At 41.4% G+C, this 18,604-nt stretch overlaps 1 protein-coding gene across 3 annotated transcripts in view; it reads right to left on the bottom strand.

Annotated features, from left to right (window-relative positions):
- icln (chloride nucleotide-sensitive channel icln) overlaps positions 1–17,416 on the bottom strand; it is a 33,494-nt gene extending 16,078 nt beyond the window's left edge. For 2 of the 3 annotated variants that reach the window (XM_067093723.1, XM_067093714.1), the window contains exons 1-3: positions 17,186–17,416; positions 8,935–9,083; positions 1,007–1,165 (exon numbers count right to left, since the gene is read on the bottom strand). In XM_067093723.1, the coding sequence (XP_066949824.1) occupies positions 1,007–1,165; positions 8,935–9,083; positions 17,186–17,304 (427 nt within the window). In that variant the 5' untranslated portion in view covers positions 17,305–17,416. Of the gene's footprint in view, positions 1–1,006; positions 1,166–8,934; positions 9,084–16,912; positions 17,104–17,185 lie in introns of those variants that run through there. The other variant, XM_067093734.1, reaches the window with a different exon arrangement.
- Positions 17,417–18,604: the final 1,188 nt, after the last annotated feature.

Genomic DNA, 18,604 nt, shown 5'->3' on the forward strand with positions numbered 1-18,604 from the left:
TATACAAGTTTTTTCTAATATTTCTTTGTACTTCAGCTTGCAAAATTACAATTATAACAGTCATACTATCATAGAAGATAAGAACTAAAACCAACAAAAATCCATGGGTATATTTATGAGCAAACATATACAAGTAACCCCCGCCTACCAGTGGCACTGGTTAATGGCAATTGGCTAGCGACGTTGTTAACTGGATTTTCTGAGCCAATCTCTGGTTAATGGCACTGGTAAGTGGGATTTCCACGCTGCTCTCTGGTTAACAGCACCGTTAAGTGTGGATTTCAGTGCTGACCTCCGGTTAACAGCGTCGATATCCAGTCAACAGAGCTGGTAAACAAGGTTTTTGGCGCTATTATTGCCAATTTTCAGTTAGCAGTGCTCGGCCGGGGAGGGAACCCCCGCCATTAAACAGGGACTGCCTGTACATGATGTCCTAGGATGGGGAGGTGCAGTACATTCCCTCATGAAATCTCAAGTCACAATGATCTCCCTGTATCCTGTACTGAGGTGCTAGTTTTGTCATAAGTCATTCAAGATCCACTCCAGTGATTTGAGCATTTTTCCTCTAAAAATTTGTTTAAACTGCATGGTGTGAAAAATAGATTCTCACCTGAGGTGCTCCAGATTGAACGTCCAGAGCTATTATTATGCCTCACGTGATCATGTCTAGATGCAAGGGGTTAAGAGGAGCTGCTTCCTGCTTACACTTGCAAAATTCTTTTTAATAAATCAAGCTAATGCCAAACTTGCTGCAAATAATTTCAACCAATAGCCACTAAAGTTTATCCAACTCTATTTCTTGTTTTATTTTTTAATTTAAATTGGTACTATATAATCTAACAGGTGCCCATGATTTTCTGACTGATAAAAAGTAAGAGAGCACAATGAACTGTAAAAAAAAAAAATTTCTATAGGAGCAGATGTTTCCTGGATAATTCTCCATTTTACTGACCACCCTAATGACTGTCTAAATTCAGTATAAAATGCAATGGTATTCAAGACTAACCTTCCTCAGATTGTACGTCTTCTGGATTAGGGTGAAGTGCCTGACAATCACTAAGACTTTTGTACATAGGTTCTAATGCCATGTGATCTGCTGGTACAAATCTAATTTCAGTCATTCCAGCCTCATCTTCGTCGTCCGACTCTCTATCTTCGTCGTCTTCTGCAAAAAATTGAAATCCTACTAATGAAAGCCAATCAACATACAATTAATCAAACTAGGAACAAATCACCCAATTTTGAAGTAGTGTGTATTTCCGTGTATAAGACAACCTTTAGATAAAACGAGATAAAAAATTATGACAAATTTTCATGAATTTATCTCATATCTGCAGTATAAGACGACTGCTAAATTACAAAACCATCTGTGTTTCTACAAATGCTGTTTTACTTATTGTATTCTTAGAAATTCAAAATAAATGAAATAATACAGCCATATCATTTGTATGACTGAAAAGTTCTAAGCAGTTGTATGTAATCCAAAATTGTCATTTACCACCAAAAAGATAATGAATTTTTAATGAAAAATTAATATTGTTATCCTGAAAGTTATTACTGCCATAATTACCCTACCATTAAAATTTCTGAAAGGCTACTGAAAGATAAAGGTTGCTGTGAGCACAACCATAACTCAATGTTAACATTTTCTCAGCTGGGCTCGCATAGATAGAATTATTCCTAGAATATGCCAATAATATATAAGGAAAAAATGGTTTTATTACCTTTATTATCAGTTTATTTCATAATGTGAATCTTTTCATGTATGTCGGTGGTTATCGCACCAAGGCCGAAGCTAGCCTAGTGATAAACATCGCTTAGAATTCAAGATTTGATTTTTAGAATGGTAGTATAAGATGACCCCCAATTTTTAGGGGTGAATTTTAGGATTTAAAGGTTGTCTTATGCTCAAAAATATACTGTAATTTGTATTTTTCACAGGCAAGCAAACCAGAGTCTTTTATCAAAGTCCCACCTCCACCACCAAACAGTCTGTGAGGTTGATAGAAAAGATGCTCAGCAATGGCAGGAAGTGGAGGTTTCCCCCTACCCACCATTCTACCACCAGTTAACGACCTTCTTACAAAGTTTCAACAACTGATTCCAACTCATGCTGAGGAATACTCCTGCATTAAAGGTGATGGTTTGTATTCCTCTACAAAGATGTAGTAATTACTCTGCAATTATATATACTGTACTGCATAAAGCAGATAATTAATATCTTGGGTTCAAATAGTTTAAGAAAAAACTTGTGAAGTAAAGTACAGTAAGACCGTGTTGTCCCAGGATTCTATGACAGCATATCTGGAATAACTAGAAATCAAGTCTCAGAACACAAATACAAATTTTCTAGGATACCACTGGAATATTAAGTTACACAAAATAAGTTCCAAAGATAGCATTTATTGCATATACCACATTTCATAAACAGGTGATAGCTCCTGAAATGCAATTATTACTATCAATAAATACGGTAGGTGTCAACAGTGGAAAATAGACCAAGATCTCAAAAACTAAGATTAGTAGGGCGGCTAACTGTGATATTTGCATGGAATCGTGCATTTGATGATGAAAATTGGCACAAATAACCTCAATACCCACCACAGTATGAAAAAATCGTTAGCCACTCAAAAATCCAAGATGGCCACCATTTTTCAAGATGGCCATCATTTTTCACATGTGAAACTCAAAAAAATCCACTAATTACCCAAGTTTTTTAGATGTTATTGAAAATTTTTCATGTATCTTTATTTGTAGAGTTTTTTTATGATTAAATGACCAGATTTGGACCAGATTTATCTTTTTAATTGAAGATATGATAGCTGAATCAGGACAAGATTGCCCATCTACTTCCGCAACAAATCCAAACCAACAAACTGATTGGAACAAATGCTGTCTCTGTTAACAGGATAAAAAAGAGGAACTGAAGTCGCCTCCAAGTTATGAAACAGAACAAGATGGTTACTGCAATACTACCGAGAATGTTCCTCTTTTTCATGCCATAAATGAACTTCCCATTCCTCTGAATCCAGCTAGACTTAATGATGGCGATGGTATTGAAGAAACTCTGAGAAAAAACAAAGCAGTGTATCACCAAACATGTAGACTGATGTTTAATAACACAAAGCTCAAAAGGGCTCAAAAATGGAAATCAAGCACAGACACAAGTAATGAGGAAGTGCAAAGTAAGGCGAAAAGGAATAAACAAAAAACAAATGATCTTGTATGATTTTTGTGTAGTAAAAAATTGGAAACCGAGGAATTTAGAAAAGCAATGACAGGAAAACTTAATAATAGATTAAAAGTGTGCAATGACAGTTGGTAATGGCAAGCTGCTGGTAGCCCTAAGTGGCCCTGATGTTGTAGCACAAGAACTAAATTATCACCCACTATGTCTTGTAACATTGTACAATAGGGAAAGAGCGTATATAAATGCTAAAAAATATGAGGCTACTATTGAGTAGAGACAAAAAACATGCCTATTCAACTGCTTTTTCTGAACTGGTTACCTATATTACAGAAACAAGCAATTGTGTTCAAACTTGCATAGCTTACCTCCCTTTACAGGCAGAGGCATGTACAACTGGGAATTGATTCACCAAATGTACATTCAACTAGATTCAAAGATCAGCTTTTCACTCACATACCCAATTTGGAGGCTCATCATAAAGGGAGAGATGTGCTTATTGCCTTTAAGAAAGATGTAAGTTCAGCTCTGTCTGATGCATGTGTTTATAGTGATGCCATTATCCTTGCTAAAGCAGCCAAAATTATCAAGAAAGAGATGATTGACCACAAGATCAAATTTGAAAATAAATTTAGTGTTGAACATATTGAGGGGTCTGTTCCATCCAGTCTTCTTCAGTTTGTGTCTATGGTGGAACATGGTGCTGATATTAGGTCCCAGCTTCAGCAGCAAGTACTGAGATTAGATTTTGCAATTGCACAACTGCTTCAGTATAATTGTTATACTAGGATAGATGACGAAGCAAAAACACACAGACACTCAAAAAATTGTGAAACTCTATTTCAGTGTATGTAACATTAAAACTGTTTGCAAAAACTAGAAAGAGACAACGATTTGATATACTACATGAAAATGGTATCTGTACATCATGTGACCGAGTTTTAGAAATCTCATCGCAACTTGGAGATGCAGTAGTAAACCAATATGTAGAAGGTGGGGTTGTGTGTCCACCAATACTGCGGAAAGGGTTATTTACAACTCCTGCTACAGACAATACTGATTATAACCCAACAGCAAATACAGCGGCTTCTTCTTTCCATGGCACTAGTATATCTGTTTTTCAGCACCCTACCTCAGAAACTCAGGGAGAACTACGAAACCTACAAGAGATTGAAACTAAAGCCAAAAAAAATTCCTCATCTTCCAGAGTCGTACACTAATGTAAAACCAGCTTTTATATCCAGAAAGCCACTTCCACCAGCAGCACCCAACATGTCCCTATGTGACACAATTTCCATCAACAGATATCTACAGCAAGAATACACCTGGCTATCAGAAGTAACTCTTACAGACAAAGTGGATAATGTTTTACATAACCTGGTCAGCCCATCATGCAGCGAAACAGAGGTGTCCCAAATTTGACATTAGCATCACATCCTTCATGCCACTACTTTATGGACAAGTACATTCAGTTGCTACAATAAAACATGTGATGGACAAAATAATTGATGTTGTTGCTTTCCTGAATCCAGGACAAACTCCAGTTATAGCAGCTGATCAACCATTATCTGCTGTAGCAAAACAAATTCAGTGGTACTGGCCAGACATTTATGGTGAGGACAAGATTGTGATAATGTTTGGTGGTTTGCATATTGAGCAGGCTACACTTAAAATGATGGGTACTACTCTTGAAGGTAGTGGCTGGTGTAGTGCTCAAATTGAAGCAGGAGTGGCATCACCTGGTACAGCAGTCATTCCTGAAAGCAGCAAGTATTACCTAGACCAGACAAACTCACCAAGTAACTGTACTTAGTTTATACAAGCTCATAAAAGATGCATACAAGAACCATATAGGTGAATCTCCTGAGGAAAACATACATTTCAAAGACTTCTGTGAGAGGTGTGAAATGGAAAGTCCACAGTTCCAGTTTTGGTATCTAATCCTCAACATGGAACTGACAGTTCTAGCAATGATTAGATCATTTCGGGAAGCAGACTTCACCATGTACCATAAGGTTCCAGCTGAAATTATTCCTTACTGTTTTCCAAATGATAATACTCATTATGCTCGGTGGCTACCTGTTCACCCGAGAGATATGATGTCCCTGGAAAAGCACCATCCAGAGCTAGCTGCAAATTTTCATAATGGAAATTTTGTTGTGCATAAATCTGCTAGAGACTTCTCATCAATGGCGATAGACCAAGCCCATGAACAAAATAATGCCATAATCAAAGAGGATGGTGGAGCCATTGGCTTAACCGAAGACCAATCTGCACTCAGAAGATGGGTGCTAGCAGGACTTGAAATTAGTCATCTTGTAATGAACTACGAAAAAGTTACTAGTGTATGGGAAACAACACCAAAAACTAGTCATCATAAGCAAACAAAGGCAGCGCAAAAATCATTCCTTGAAAAACTGCTGAAAATGACAAAAGTATTGAATGACATGGATAATCCCTTTGAAGAACACCCCAAAGATTTGCTGGTATTAGACATAAAGGACATTGTTGAGCCAAGCAGAGCTGACATGGTATGGGAATATCTGAAAACGGGGAAAGAACAGTTCAAGGCATTTATGAAAAGTCTGTCCTCTGGAGAACAAGTCTTCTATCAGCCTATTATGAGGAATAATATTTTTTTCTTCAAAGATGACCCTGTTCCCAGTAGTTTAAGAACAAAGATGGTGAAGGAAGATTGTCACTTATTTTCACATCTGTTCATTTCCTGTCAAAGTAGACAGTATGACCTGAACGAGTTTTTTTCAGTATGGGAACCAACCTTTTCCACCCTCTCTTAGTGACAATGGCAAGCTTCACACATGTGAGAAGTCTCATCTCACTGATATACTGGAAGCTGAGATCACACTACCTGACACAGAATCAGAGGCCGATGCTATTATCATAGATGGTTCAGCAATGGTTTACAGCTCAAAGCCAAACAGATCTAAAACCTTTGAAAATTATGCCAATGAAGATATTCTATTCTGCCCAAAGTCAGATCATACTGCACAAAATACAATCAAGTTGACATAGCATAAGATGTGTACACTAAAGATAGCTTGAAACACAAAACCAGATCCAAGAGAGGAAAAGCAATAAGGAGGAGGGTGACCTCTCAAGTAAAACACCTGGTAACTGGCATAATTTTCTTCGTGACAGTGACAACAAGACAGAGTTGTTCAGCTTCCTTTCAGATAAGATACATTCTGAAATTGAATCTAACATCACAGTAATTGACAAAAGGAACAGAAGCTTTGTACAACAAAGTGATGCCATCATTAGTCGACATAACTCCTTGCAATCAAGAGGAAACAGATACACGGATCTTTCTCCATGCTAAGAATGCTGTTTGCGAAGGAAACAGAACTGTCATAATCAGAGCTACAGACACTGATATACTGACTATAGCAATATCTGTTCCATCAAATCTCACTGCACTTGGCCTAGAGAAAATGTGGTTAGCCTATGGACATGGAAAACATTTTTGATACACCCCAGTTCATGACATTGTAAATTTTATTGGTACAGACAAAGCTAAGGGGCTTCCATTTTTTCGTGCATTTACTGGATGTGATGTTGTATCAGCTTTTCATGGAAAAGTTAAAAAGTCAGGTAACCTCAGTCTTCAAGAAACTCAGTGACTGTCCACAGGAAGTTGATGCTAATGACCTGAAGGTCTTAGAGAGGTATGTTGTTGTCATGTACAATAGATCAAGTTCATGTGCTAGTGTCACTGATGCCAGATTAGACTTGTTTGCAAGGAAGCAGAGAGCATATGATTCAATTCCTCTAAGTTAGTCTGCCTTGCTTGAACATGCAAAACTTGCACCTTTCCAAGCAGGATACATATGAAGTTCGTCAGACTGATGTGCCAAGTCCAGCTATGTGGGGCTGGATAAAAGACGGCGAAGAATAGAAAATCACATGGACAACACTTCCACCAATTGCTAAAAGCTGTCAAGAACTGACAAAATGTGGTTGTAAGGGTGACTGTCATGTTAGATGCAAACGTTACCACAGCGGACTGAGCTGTATTGTTCTCTGTGCATATTCCTGCCACGACTAGAATTGTGTGTGTATATATAAGCATAATTATATATGCATGTAAATGGACAAGTATATATAATATATATTACTGTTGTATTTTCCAAATGTGTTGTAATATCACATAAAGGTATACATAGAATTAATTAATACATATAGCTAAATAAACAAGAAAACTAATTAGCGGAATAATATTTGTCAGTTATTTGTACGTATCTTTTAGTGTACTGTATCATTCATCATATATACTTATGGAATATAGTGCAATAAAATAGTTTTATATGCACTTTATACTAATATATAATACTCTGGAATTCATTCTATACATTTAAATTAAAACAACAGCCAAAGAAGTCACAAAAAAAAAAAAACGAATGTAAGATTTTACTAATATCGATTTCTAAAAATGGCGGCCATCACCATTTTGGATTTTCAAGTGGCTAACGTTTTTATCGTGAAAAGTGACCTACTAGCAATATGTGATCCAAATTTCATGCTTGTATCACCAAGTGCACAATTATCTTGTTATCCGCTCTACTGGATGATTGGGACATGTTTGTGAGAACAGATATACAGTTTGTCAAAAAAAAAAAAAAAAAAAAAAAAATTGAAGAAACAGAAGTAGCAGGATGAAGAGCAGTAGGAAGGCACACGAAATCATGGATACACAGAAGATGCATACCTAAATCAGATGGGAGCTCAGGCAGAAAGTGTGTATGACAGAGAAGTGGAGAGGACTCACCCCTTAAAAGGGAAAAGCTACAGTAAAAACTATTTATGGTGATGGCAAAATACATCAATGGTACCATATTAGTGCATGTGTATATGAGAACTCTAGATTTTTGAAAGAGAGAGAGAGAGAGAGAGAGAGAGAGAGAGAGAGAGAGAGAGAGAGAGAGAGAGAGAGAGAGAGAGAGAGAGAGAGAGAGAGAGCATAGCAGAATCACATGTGCACGTGCACAACTATTTTGCAGTGCTACCATTCAGAGAATACAAAAGAGCTAAGTAGCTTCAGTGCAGTCAATAGCTCAGCCTCCCATTAACTTGCAAAATTCAATATCTGGGCCTCATTCTCACTTGCAAAAAAAGAACAGGAATATGTTTGTCAGAGAAAATTCATAAGAGGCCACTGTACTTTCATATTAATAGCATTCGTCTACCAGAGAAAATCTCAACATTTGTGTTGCCATTTCTCATTCAAATATCAAGCAGCTCAGCTTAAGCAGGAAAACTTTCATCCAAGATGTGCCTTTACATAAGTTTACAACTGAGGTAAAACTTGCATCTTTCTACAATACTTGCATAATTAACACATGAATAGCCTATAAAATGTCATATCCCCATTTCAGCTTATGATATTCTATATCAAGACATACACAAATATGATTTAATTAACAGTATCCCTTCAAATTTCAAGTGTAATGCATTTCTGATTAGCTTATGAAGCTAAAAGACCTAAAAATGAGGACTCCATGATTCAATGATGAAGGTAGGCTTATTTCAAACAAACACAAAAAGGCTAATTTTAAACACAAAAAGGGTACAGTATGCTTTAATTATTAAAGATACTAGGCAATACTCTCAAAAGGGTTTAATCCCAAATGTGAACACTGTACTATAAAAGGAGGTACTGCATTCACCTAACTTAAGCTTATTATCCTTATTAGAGCAATGCTATTAAGTAACCTCATGCTTTAACATACCTTCTCGTGGTTCCATTTCTACATCTATCATTAGGTACAGACAGGGGAAAGAAAAGCTTGCAGGATCCCGACTAACAGCATGAATAGCGATATGAGGATATTCCAGTGACAATCCTGTATCATCTCCATCCTTAACCCATGTCACACGACTGTAATAAAAGTAAAGGGCTCAAGACCATTAAAATTTTGAGAAAAATATTGCAAATCCTACAGCCTTCAACAATGAATATCAAGACAATTACACATGCAATCCAGCAATACAGTGAATATCAAGACATATATAAACACAACTGTCATTAATATACATTCAAAAATTACCTTAAAAATCTAGTAAATGACATAAGACAAAAACATATCATGTCTTCACTTATATCAATAAGCGATTTAAAAATACTAATGTAACAAACACAACAAAAATTCTGTAGAAAAAGTTAAGTAGAGGTACAAACTATAGTGCACTTTCAGAGAAATATTCGTCTAGTATTCATATCAAAAGGGAAAAAAAGTGTTGCGTCATGCCAAGGCATCAAGAAGTGAGAGTCATGAAAATGACATTTTCATAATTTAAGTTCCATATATACTCACCAAGTAATTACAACGATAATGTATCTACCTTGTGCAGCAACTTTTTGAATTGTGCAGTAGCGCTTCTTTATTGTTTTACCTAGGTAACAGCCCAGCCCAATACCAGGGAACACAAGAACAACCTGGCAGCCATTACTCAATTTGTTTGTGCCCTCATGTCCATGACAGGGGAGGAGGGCAGGCTCTAATCTAGTACTGGCAGTCCCCAGTTATTAGTGGCCTTGGTTATCGGCGATCTGGTTTTACGGTGCTTGCCTAGTGATGACGATAACTGGATTTTTTTATGACAATACGTATGTACTGATCTCCGCTTATCGGTGCCAATCTTCGGTTATTGGACCCGATAAGCAGGTATATTGTCGATTTTTGGTTATCAGTGATTTTCGGTTATCGTCACGCCGTTTGGAACGGAACCCCTGCTGATAACCGGGGACTGGACTGCATGTAATTACAGTAATTGGCAAGTATATATGAAACTTAATTTTATTATGAAAATATCACTTTCATTTGAGTAACTTACCAAGTAATTACATAGCAGAATCCCACAGTGAATGGAGGTGGGACACATGGACATATTCTACCCCAAAACATTACAACATGATAATGACTTCGAAATAGAACAATCTGCCAGCACTGAATGCAATGCTTGTTGCTTCCTTACCTGGTAAGAGAGCTACTGCAGGTGAATACTGCCTCTGGTTGGTGCTCATCTTAACCTGTAGTGGCGTGGCTGTTGAGCCGTGGGGCGCCTCTACTTCAGTGGGAGCTCTCTAGCGGAAGATATGACTGATGGCTAACAAAGCATACAACAAAGTGCCCTTGCACTGGGCACAGTACAGAAATTAAAAACCAGACAATGCTGTCAACTACTCTGAAAACACTTGATAAAAACCACAACCTGTCCACTAAAACTGGTGGATACTCCAGGTACCTTGTACCCCCAGGCTCCCTAAAACTCAAAAACCCTACACCACGACAAAAAGATAGTAGGAGAAAAAAAAAAGTGCTTCCTACAATTCTTCACCTAATACCATGCCAGCCACCGATAATGGCCCCAGGGTACTGCAACCATCGAACAGTTTCTACCTCCTTTAAATAGTGAGGCAAAAATGAACTTGCACTTCCAGTAAGTCCACTGGGTAATAGAAGACAAGGACATGTTATGTCTGAACGCCAATGAAGTAGACACCACTCTGATGTCATGCGCTCTTCCATTAAAGTTTGGTAAAAAGTCATCCTGGATCTGGGCATGTGCTTCTTTAATTAAATCTCTCAGAAAGAACGACAAGGTGTTCTTTGACAGAGGACGAAATGGGTTCCTTACCAAACACCAAAGGTAACAATATGTATCCCTGATCTTTTCTGTCCTTTTCAGGTAGAATCTCAAAGCTCTGACTGGACAAAGGACTCTCTCTTCTTCCTCTTGACCTAAAATATCTGCTAAGTTCTTAAGCATAAAAGAATGAGGCCAGGGATTGGATGGGTCCTCATTCTTTGCCAGAAAGCCTAGAGTGAAAGAGCAAACTGCATCTCCTTGAGAGAAACCACTTTCTTGTCAATGGCTTGAAGTTCACTGATGCGTTTAGCTGTAGCTGACGCAAAGAGGAAGAGAGTCTTAGATTCGTAAGAGAAGCAGATTTAAGGGGCACAAAAGATGGGCCTGTCAGCCATTTCAGGACCACATCCAGATTCCAGGAGACCAAAGAATTGTCCTTTTTCTGTTTTGCCCTATCAAAGGACTTTAACATGTCCTTGATATCGGAGTTCAAAGACATACAGCCCTCTACGTTTAAAGACTGAGCTAAGCATATCCTGATATCCTTTAATGCTAGAGGAAGACAAGTGCCTGCTATAGCTCAGAAAAAGGAGAAAATCCACACTCTGAGTTACAGTGGTCTCAAAAGATGAAATATTTCTTCTGTGGCACTACTGTCGAAAGACTGACCACTTAGCCTGATAGGCGAGGCTAGAAGATCTTCTGCACTGCAATAACTTCTGCAGCTTCCCTTGAAAACCCCTTCACTCTGAACAGCTTCCAGACAGTCTGAAGCCTGTCAGAGCAGGAGCAGACAACCCTTGATGTCTTCTGAAGTGGGGTTGTCTGAGTAGAGACAGTTTTAGGGGAAGCAGTCTTGGGAAGTCCACCAACACATGAAGAAGGTTGGGAAACCACTCTCTCAGAGGCCAAAACGGAGCTATAAGGATCATGGTTGCATTGTGGTGCATCTGAAACTTGTTCTACACCTCCCTGTTCATGCTGAAGGGAGGGAAGGCATACAGGTCTAGATTTGACCAATCCTGTAGCATGGCGTCCGTGGCCCATGCAAGAGGGTCTGGAGCTGGCGGCCAAAACGAAGGAAGACAACAGTTCCTGGAGGTGGCAAACAAGTCTATCACTGGCTTGCCCCATAATGTCCACAGATCTAGACAAACTAGGGGGTGCAGGGTCCATTCAATGGGAAGGACCTGCTTTTGATGGCCCAAGGATCCTTGCGCTGACGAATCGGTGCGAAGTTCTCCGAAAAATGAGGGCGATCGCAACTTGAAGAGGAAGACCCTTGCTGCTTCCAAAGTGTGAAACTCCTGTACCTCTGCCCTTGGAGGGAGCTTTGACAGATCCCATGAAACCCTCCTTGGCTACCTGGTTGTACAACGAGACAATTGGGGGACCGACACCCAAAGCACGCCAAGAAGCCGAACTCCGAAGTGCTCTCTCTCTGTCCGTCTTGCGCCTCTCGGAACAACCGAGAGGAAAAGAGAACAGGTGAGGAAAAAGAGTACCCCTACCTGTCCTGCCAGTAAGACCAGCAGGAGAGGCGGACCGTGAGCGATAATCAACCGAAGGAGATTACTACTACACGAGGGAAGAAGAGCGCTTGTGCCGTGGCAAGGCGTTTTCCTGGAAAGAGCAAAAAAAGTTCATTCAAACAGAGCCGAGAACCCGATTCGGAAAAAATCGAGTTAGGCCAAGCCGAGCCAATCACGCTAACGTGATCCAGACTGGGAGGTATGTGGTGGACGGAGGCAGGCAGGGCGAGCTGAGCCAGTCTCACAAGCGTGACCAAGGGCTGGGCGGGTGAGCAAGCCAGGCCGAGCCAGTCTTGTATACGCGACCATGGGCCGAGCCGAGCCGATTGTGCGAACACAATCTGAACCGGACAGGGCGGAACTCGTCTGCTGTGAACTATTGCTACTTTCCCGAACTCTAAACTCCAAGGCTGAGGCCCCTGGAGAAGGTTCAAAGGGGAATTCTGTGTCTGCTATCCTGCATGCTCGAACTCTAAGGTTCAAGACAAGTATGAAACCTGGCCGAGCAACCGAAGAAGCTGGCGGGCAGTATTGAGACACTTGGCATCTCGGCACCCAAACATCAGGACAGCGCTCGTGATTCAAGAATTCGAGCTACCCACGAAACTCCTAAAAATAGGGAGCAGCTGCTTTCAGTTTCCTAAGAGATCGAAAGAGCCAGGCACAGAACCAGTCTTAGACGCAGACTTCCAAGACTGGCAATGAGGGTGCAGCCTCTTGCGGCCCCCAAAAAGCCAGACCCTACAGGAGAATGCGAATTGGCTTCCGCCTGAGGGTGGGAAGAACCAACGAGAGAAACTTGTCTCCTGGAAGAGAGTCAGTCCCTTAGAAGTCAAGCAGGACTCTCCAAGGGAATTTCTTCTCTGCTTCTTCTGGTGTTTGAACTGCCAGCATCGAGAAACCAGGCTGGGAATCCGACCAAGCCCAAAGGTCGGGAAGAGTCAACGAGAGACCCACTGCCTCCTTTCTGAGGAGGCAGTCCTTATATGTCCAAGAGCATCGAGGGGAAGAAGCAGCCTTCCTCTCCTTCCACCGACGGAGGTCTGTCCAATTCCAGGGACCCCCTTGGACCTCGGGAGAGGAAGGGAAGATGCAGCAGAAGATGAAATCGAAACTAAGATGAAGACGACGGCGGATGCTTCCACAGGGCGACTTCCTTCACCTCCACTCCGACATCTTCTACAGGATGGTGGACACAAAACATGGTAACCTCCAGGGCAGTCAGGCAGGAACGCAACAGGAAGCAGCCCAGGATCATTTGTTTTAATTTGCATTTCCCACCAGGAGAAGCAGCAGGCATGATCAGGACAGCTGATGCTGTCTCTCTGTCTGTCGGTCTGAGCGGTTTTTGGGGAAGTCTTGGGCACTGCAATGGCCAGGAACGTTACGTTGTTGGTTCCACAGTGGCGTGGCTTCCATCTTCACGAAGATCAGGGTGAGTGTTCATGCCGACTTGCAGGAGCTTGCAATGGCCAGGATGGTGGACATCAGGATGGTGGACATCGTAACCTCCGGGGCAGCTGGCAGGAACACAACGGAAGTGGCCCCAGGCTGACCACCTGGAGAAGCGGCAGGCATGATCAGGACAGCTGATGCAGGAGCTACGGCAGCAGTTTGGAAGGCAGGAGCTACTGCAACGGCCAGGAACGTCACTTCCACAAGGCGACTTCCTTCACCTCCATGCCGACATCTTCTACAGGATGGTGGACTTCGTAACCTCCAGGGCAGCTGGCAGGAACACTAACGGAAGCGGCCCTGGGCACGACCACCAGGCGAAGCAGCAGGCATGATCAGGACAGCTGATGCAGGAGCTACTGCAACGGCCAGGAACGTCACATGAAAGTCACCAGCAGCGACAGGAACGATCAGGATGGCTGCGACAGGAGACCAGGAAGAGCCGCCCAGAGACTGTCATCGAGTTAACAGGAGCGTAACACAGGGAACAGCAGGAGCAGATGGACCACAGATATGCCAGAGGCATTGCCACAGCATACATGAAGGTCAGCAATGACAGTGATTGATCCACATCAGTGGGAACAGAGTCGGAACAATCCCGACGTGGAACTATGTCATCCAGCCAGTTATTGTGGTCGATCCCGAAGCAACACTAATGAACATCGAGATATCCAGCCAACGACTGCTGTGTCTGCGATGCTCACTGTCAACCTGATGATTAGAGAGGGAAACTCCTCTCAGTACGAAGGGAACTAACCTACGCAGAGAGAGGAGGTTAAAAGTTAAGTATATCTTAGTTTAACCAGACCACTGAGCTGATTAACAGCTCTCCTAGGGCTGGCCCGAAGGATTAGATTTATTTTACGTGGCTAAGAACCAACTGGTTACCTAGCAACGGGACCTACAGCTTATTGTGGAATCTGAACCACATTATGACGAGAAATGAGTTTCTATCACCAGAAATAAATTCCTCTAATTCTTCATTGACCAGTTGGAGAATCGAACGCTGGGCCAATAGCGTGCTAGCCAAGAGCTCTACCCACCCCTCCAATGAAGAACTGGAGAGAGGAAGTACCCAAGAAGAGGTCATCCTACTGGCCCCCACCCCCTCGCGGTCTTCGTCCGACGAGCAAGCAAAGAGGGCGAAGGAGAGAGATCTATGCCGAAGGAGAGATAAGGAAGAACCTACGGGGAGAGAAAAGGACGGAGGGGAGGCCACCAATGGCGCTGTGGAAGTGTAACTTACGGACGACGCCTGCAACCTCCCACCGGCCTCGCAACTCTCTAAGCGCAAGCGGTGAAAACAACACTCAGCACAAGTAGGACGGAAGTAATCATGCCCTCTGCACGGAGGGCGGGAGCCTAAGAAGGGAAGCAAACTCTTACGTCCTGATCAATGTAGGGGAGCGAAGATATTACGTCCCAATCTAATATTTCTGATTGTACAGGGGAATGCCTTCATTATCTGAATAAAGGGCTACTAGAAACAAGCATTACCACTCGGTTAAGCTCCTTTACATACACCCTTGGCCGTCAACCCAAGACAGCACAAGGAAACAACGGCTATGCAAGGTTATCACAAATCGTGGGTTTGTATTAATAAATATCAAACATACATAATATATACACAAAATATAATAAGATCCCACTGGGATAATAAGAGCTTATCGACAGTCAGGCAATGAGATCCGAAGCCACGTCTGCAACGCATGACGGCCGAAAGCAAACTGGAATGTTTACATCCAGGCAGGCGGGTAATCCCACCTACCTGGAGGTAGTTTCCAGCCTACACTGACAGTAATTCTTAATATAAAGGACTGACGGTTTGTATATCATGTTGGAACAAATCATCTTTATAGTGTTCTTGGACATTGGCCAAAACTCAGAGATGACAGGCACTTTTAGCACATCAGCTATTCTAGGTCATTTTGGGAGCTTTTTTTTTGTTTTTCTTTTATGTAATAATTACCTAATGCTTTCAACCAATTAAAACTTCATAAACCCTTAAACTCCAGTGGCCAGATATTTTATGACTCCTCCCAGTTATCACAAAAGTTTCTCCAGTTTGACAATTGCTGCCCTGGATTAAGAAAGTTTGATGGGGATCTCAGTGATAGCCTAGGCTACATTTTCTATTACGGATGTAAAATGTACTCTTTATCCAACTAAAAGCAAGTTAATCCCTTCACAATAAATGTCACTCATCCAATAAACATGCCTTAGCTGAAAGTTACCAACCAGGATTCGAAATAGGACAGAAACAATGGGTGCCTTTTAGCTGTGCACCTTCCAACCTCAAGGTAAGCAATATGCTCTGTGCAATGCTAACAAGGACACGGGTGACACCTTTCCCATTATGACCTGGTGCACAAGGTTAGACCAAAACGAGATTCTGTATTTCACTTTCATGACCTATGGCGCTCTACGTCAGGTAAGGATTAAGCACTGTAAGTTTGGTTAGGATGTATCCCATAACCTATCCTTAACCTAGGGTACCAAGCCCTACCCTAGCCAATGAGGCTTTGCCCCTCTTGGACCCCCTCAACAAGACACAGCTTGGTGACCACTGCATAAAAAACACGCGCACAACTAGACGGGGCTATTTAGCAACATTATTTGCCAGCTTGACACAATGAATAGGCTAGACTAGACTTTTACCAGAGTTGATCCTATGGCAATGACTACTGGGTGATTGTAGAAGGATGGGAACAGGATCTGCAGACATAAACAGACTTAACACTGCTTAGAATGCCATGCCCTGAGCTTACCATCCCGACCTCATTTAAAGCACTGTGCCCTGCCCTGGCTGTGGGGGCACTTTGCTCCCACCCCAAAGTAGCATTAAACAAAGGAGACAATGAACTTAGCCTATTTTCCATTCAGAGGTACTCTCGTTGTTCTGCAAACTACCAATGACTACCACTCTGACACCAAGCTAGCATAGGCTAGGCTACACACAAGTAGCCTAAAACTGTAGACTAGGCTAGGTACAGCAGCCTGGTTGCCACCTGTCGCCGACCTGTATGGCCTGAGCCTTGGCTTTTACTGCTGTTTGTTTATGACTTTTGTTTCTGTTTGTCTTTTGCTTATGTTTACGACATTTGTCACCTTTTTAAAAGTTTTTACGCACATTCCCTGAGGGCTGTTGCTAGGCCTATACACGACCCCAATTTTGCTTGGAGACTGGTAGTCAGTCCTACCGAGCCAGAGGGCAGAAGTAGGCTCTAGGCCCCTAGCCCTGGTTGTCTTCTGTTTTGCCAAATTATCCGAAGAATTTGCAAACCTCGGCTCAATGCAGCGTAACATGTTTCTTATATGGAACCCACAAAGCATTTCCAAGCACAGGGTAGTTATATCACAACAAGTTTACCAAAAGCAGGAAACTGAAGCCAAGGCAGTGTACCTTTCAGCGATGAAAAGAGTTCCGTCCCCCAACGGCCTCTGGTTCATGAACGCTTTCGTATTTTCCTGACGTAGACGAATGCCTTCGGTAGCGGGTGGTAAATTGGGAAGCAACATCATCAGCACCTGGAAGGAATAACGCCGAAGGAAGGTTCGAAGGCAATTTCCCGCCTGGATACACGCTCGATACTCAAGTCTCAAACGATCACAGCGCGGCCTGATGTCGCAGAAACTATACTTAGAAGAGGAAAAGTCATTATTATTAGTAGTAGGGAATAGAGACCCTGAAAGCCCCGAACAGAAAACTAGCGAAATATATAAGAATAGCCATGAAAATAAAGGACGTCACCAATCTAGAAAGTGACGGCACCAGTTAAAAAGAAATAGTAACGTAAAGGGAGGAGCAATAAAAGTAAATTCGAAATACTAAGTAACATCTGGAAGGTTTCGTGGTAGGGTGCTGAATTAAATGAAAAACGGTTAAATGCTATATATAATGTAAAGTCAAAATAAAATTGTGTGAAACTGTATTCAAGGGAATAAAGCTTCGCACTTCATGAGAATCGTATAATGTGCCCGCAACTGTGTTTGCGAACTCGCGGAGTGAGCGCTTAGAAACCAGGAACCAGGAATGGGATGCATCCATACAGAGCTTCCATGGTGAATATTTAGGCGATGTAACGGCTCATGTTTTTCGTCTTGGGGTTTACTTTTCGTCTGCGATTGCAAATAATTAGAAACTTTTTCTTTATAGGGCGCTTCTTTTCTGAAAGATCACTAGATGGAAATTAACTAGGAACTGATAACACAATAGAGCACTGTCTAAACAAATCTAATAATGCAATTAGACCACCTCTTCACTACTGTGACTCACTCGAGGAGTGGTGATACAAACCAGAAGAGTAACAGACATTGTAAGCGTCTTAAACGATTATAATAACCCATTTAGATAAACCAACGCCAAGATCAGGTCATATATTACATTTCATCAGGGACAAGGATAGTGATCTGGTGAAAAATTTAGATGGTGATTGTGACCTTCCGCGTGATCATAAACTGATTACTCTCAACACATTATTATTATTATTATTATTATTATTATTATTATTATTATTATTATTATTATTATTATTATTATTATTTTGGTCTATCACAGTCATTCTATTCGACTGGGTGGTTTTTATTGTGTGGGGTTCCAGGTTGCATTCTGCCTCCTTAGGAGTCCATCGTTTTCCTCGCTATGTGCGGTGTTTCCAGTAGCATACTTCTGCATGAGTCATTGAACTGCTTCTGCATCTAGTTTTTCCAGATTCATTTTCAAGGCTCTTAGGATCGTGCCTAGTGTTCCTATGATTATTGGTACGGTTTCCATTGGCATATTCCATACCCTTCTTATTTAAATTTTCAGGTCTTGATACTT

This window comes from Macrobrachium rosenbergii, chromosome 4 (genome assembly GCF_040412425.1).
Source record: "Macrobrachium rosenbergii isolate ZJJX-2024 chromosome 4, ASM4041242v1, whole genome shotgun sequence".
NCBI lineage: Eukaryota > Metazoa > Arthropoda > Malacostraca > Decapoda > Palaemonidae > Macrobrachium > Macrobrachium rosenbergii.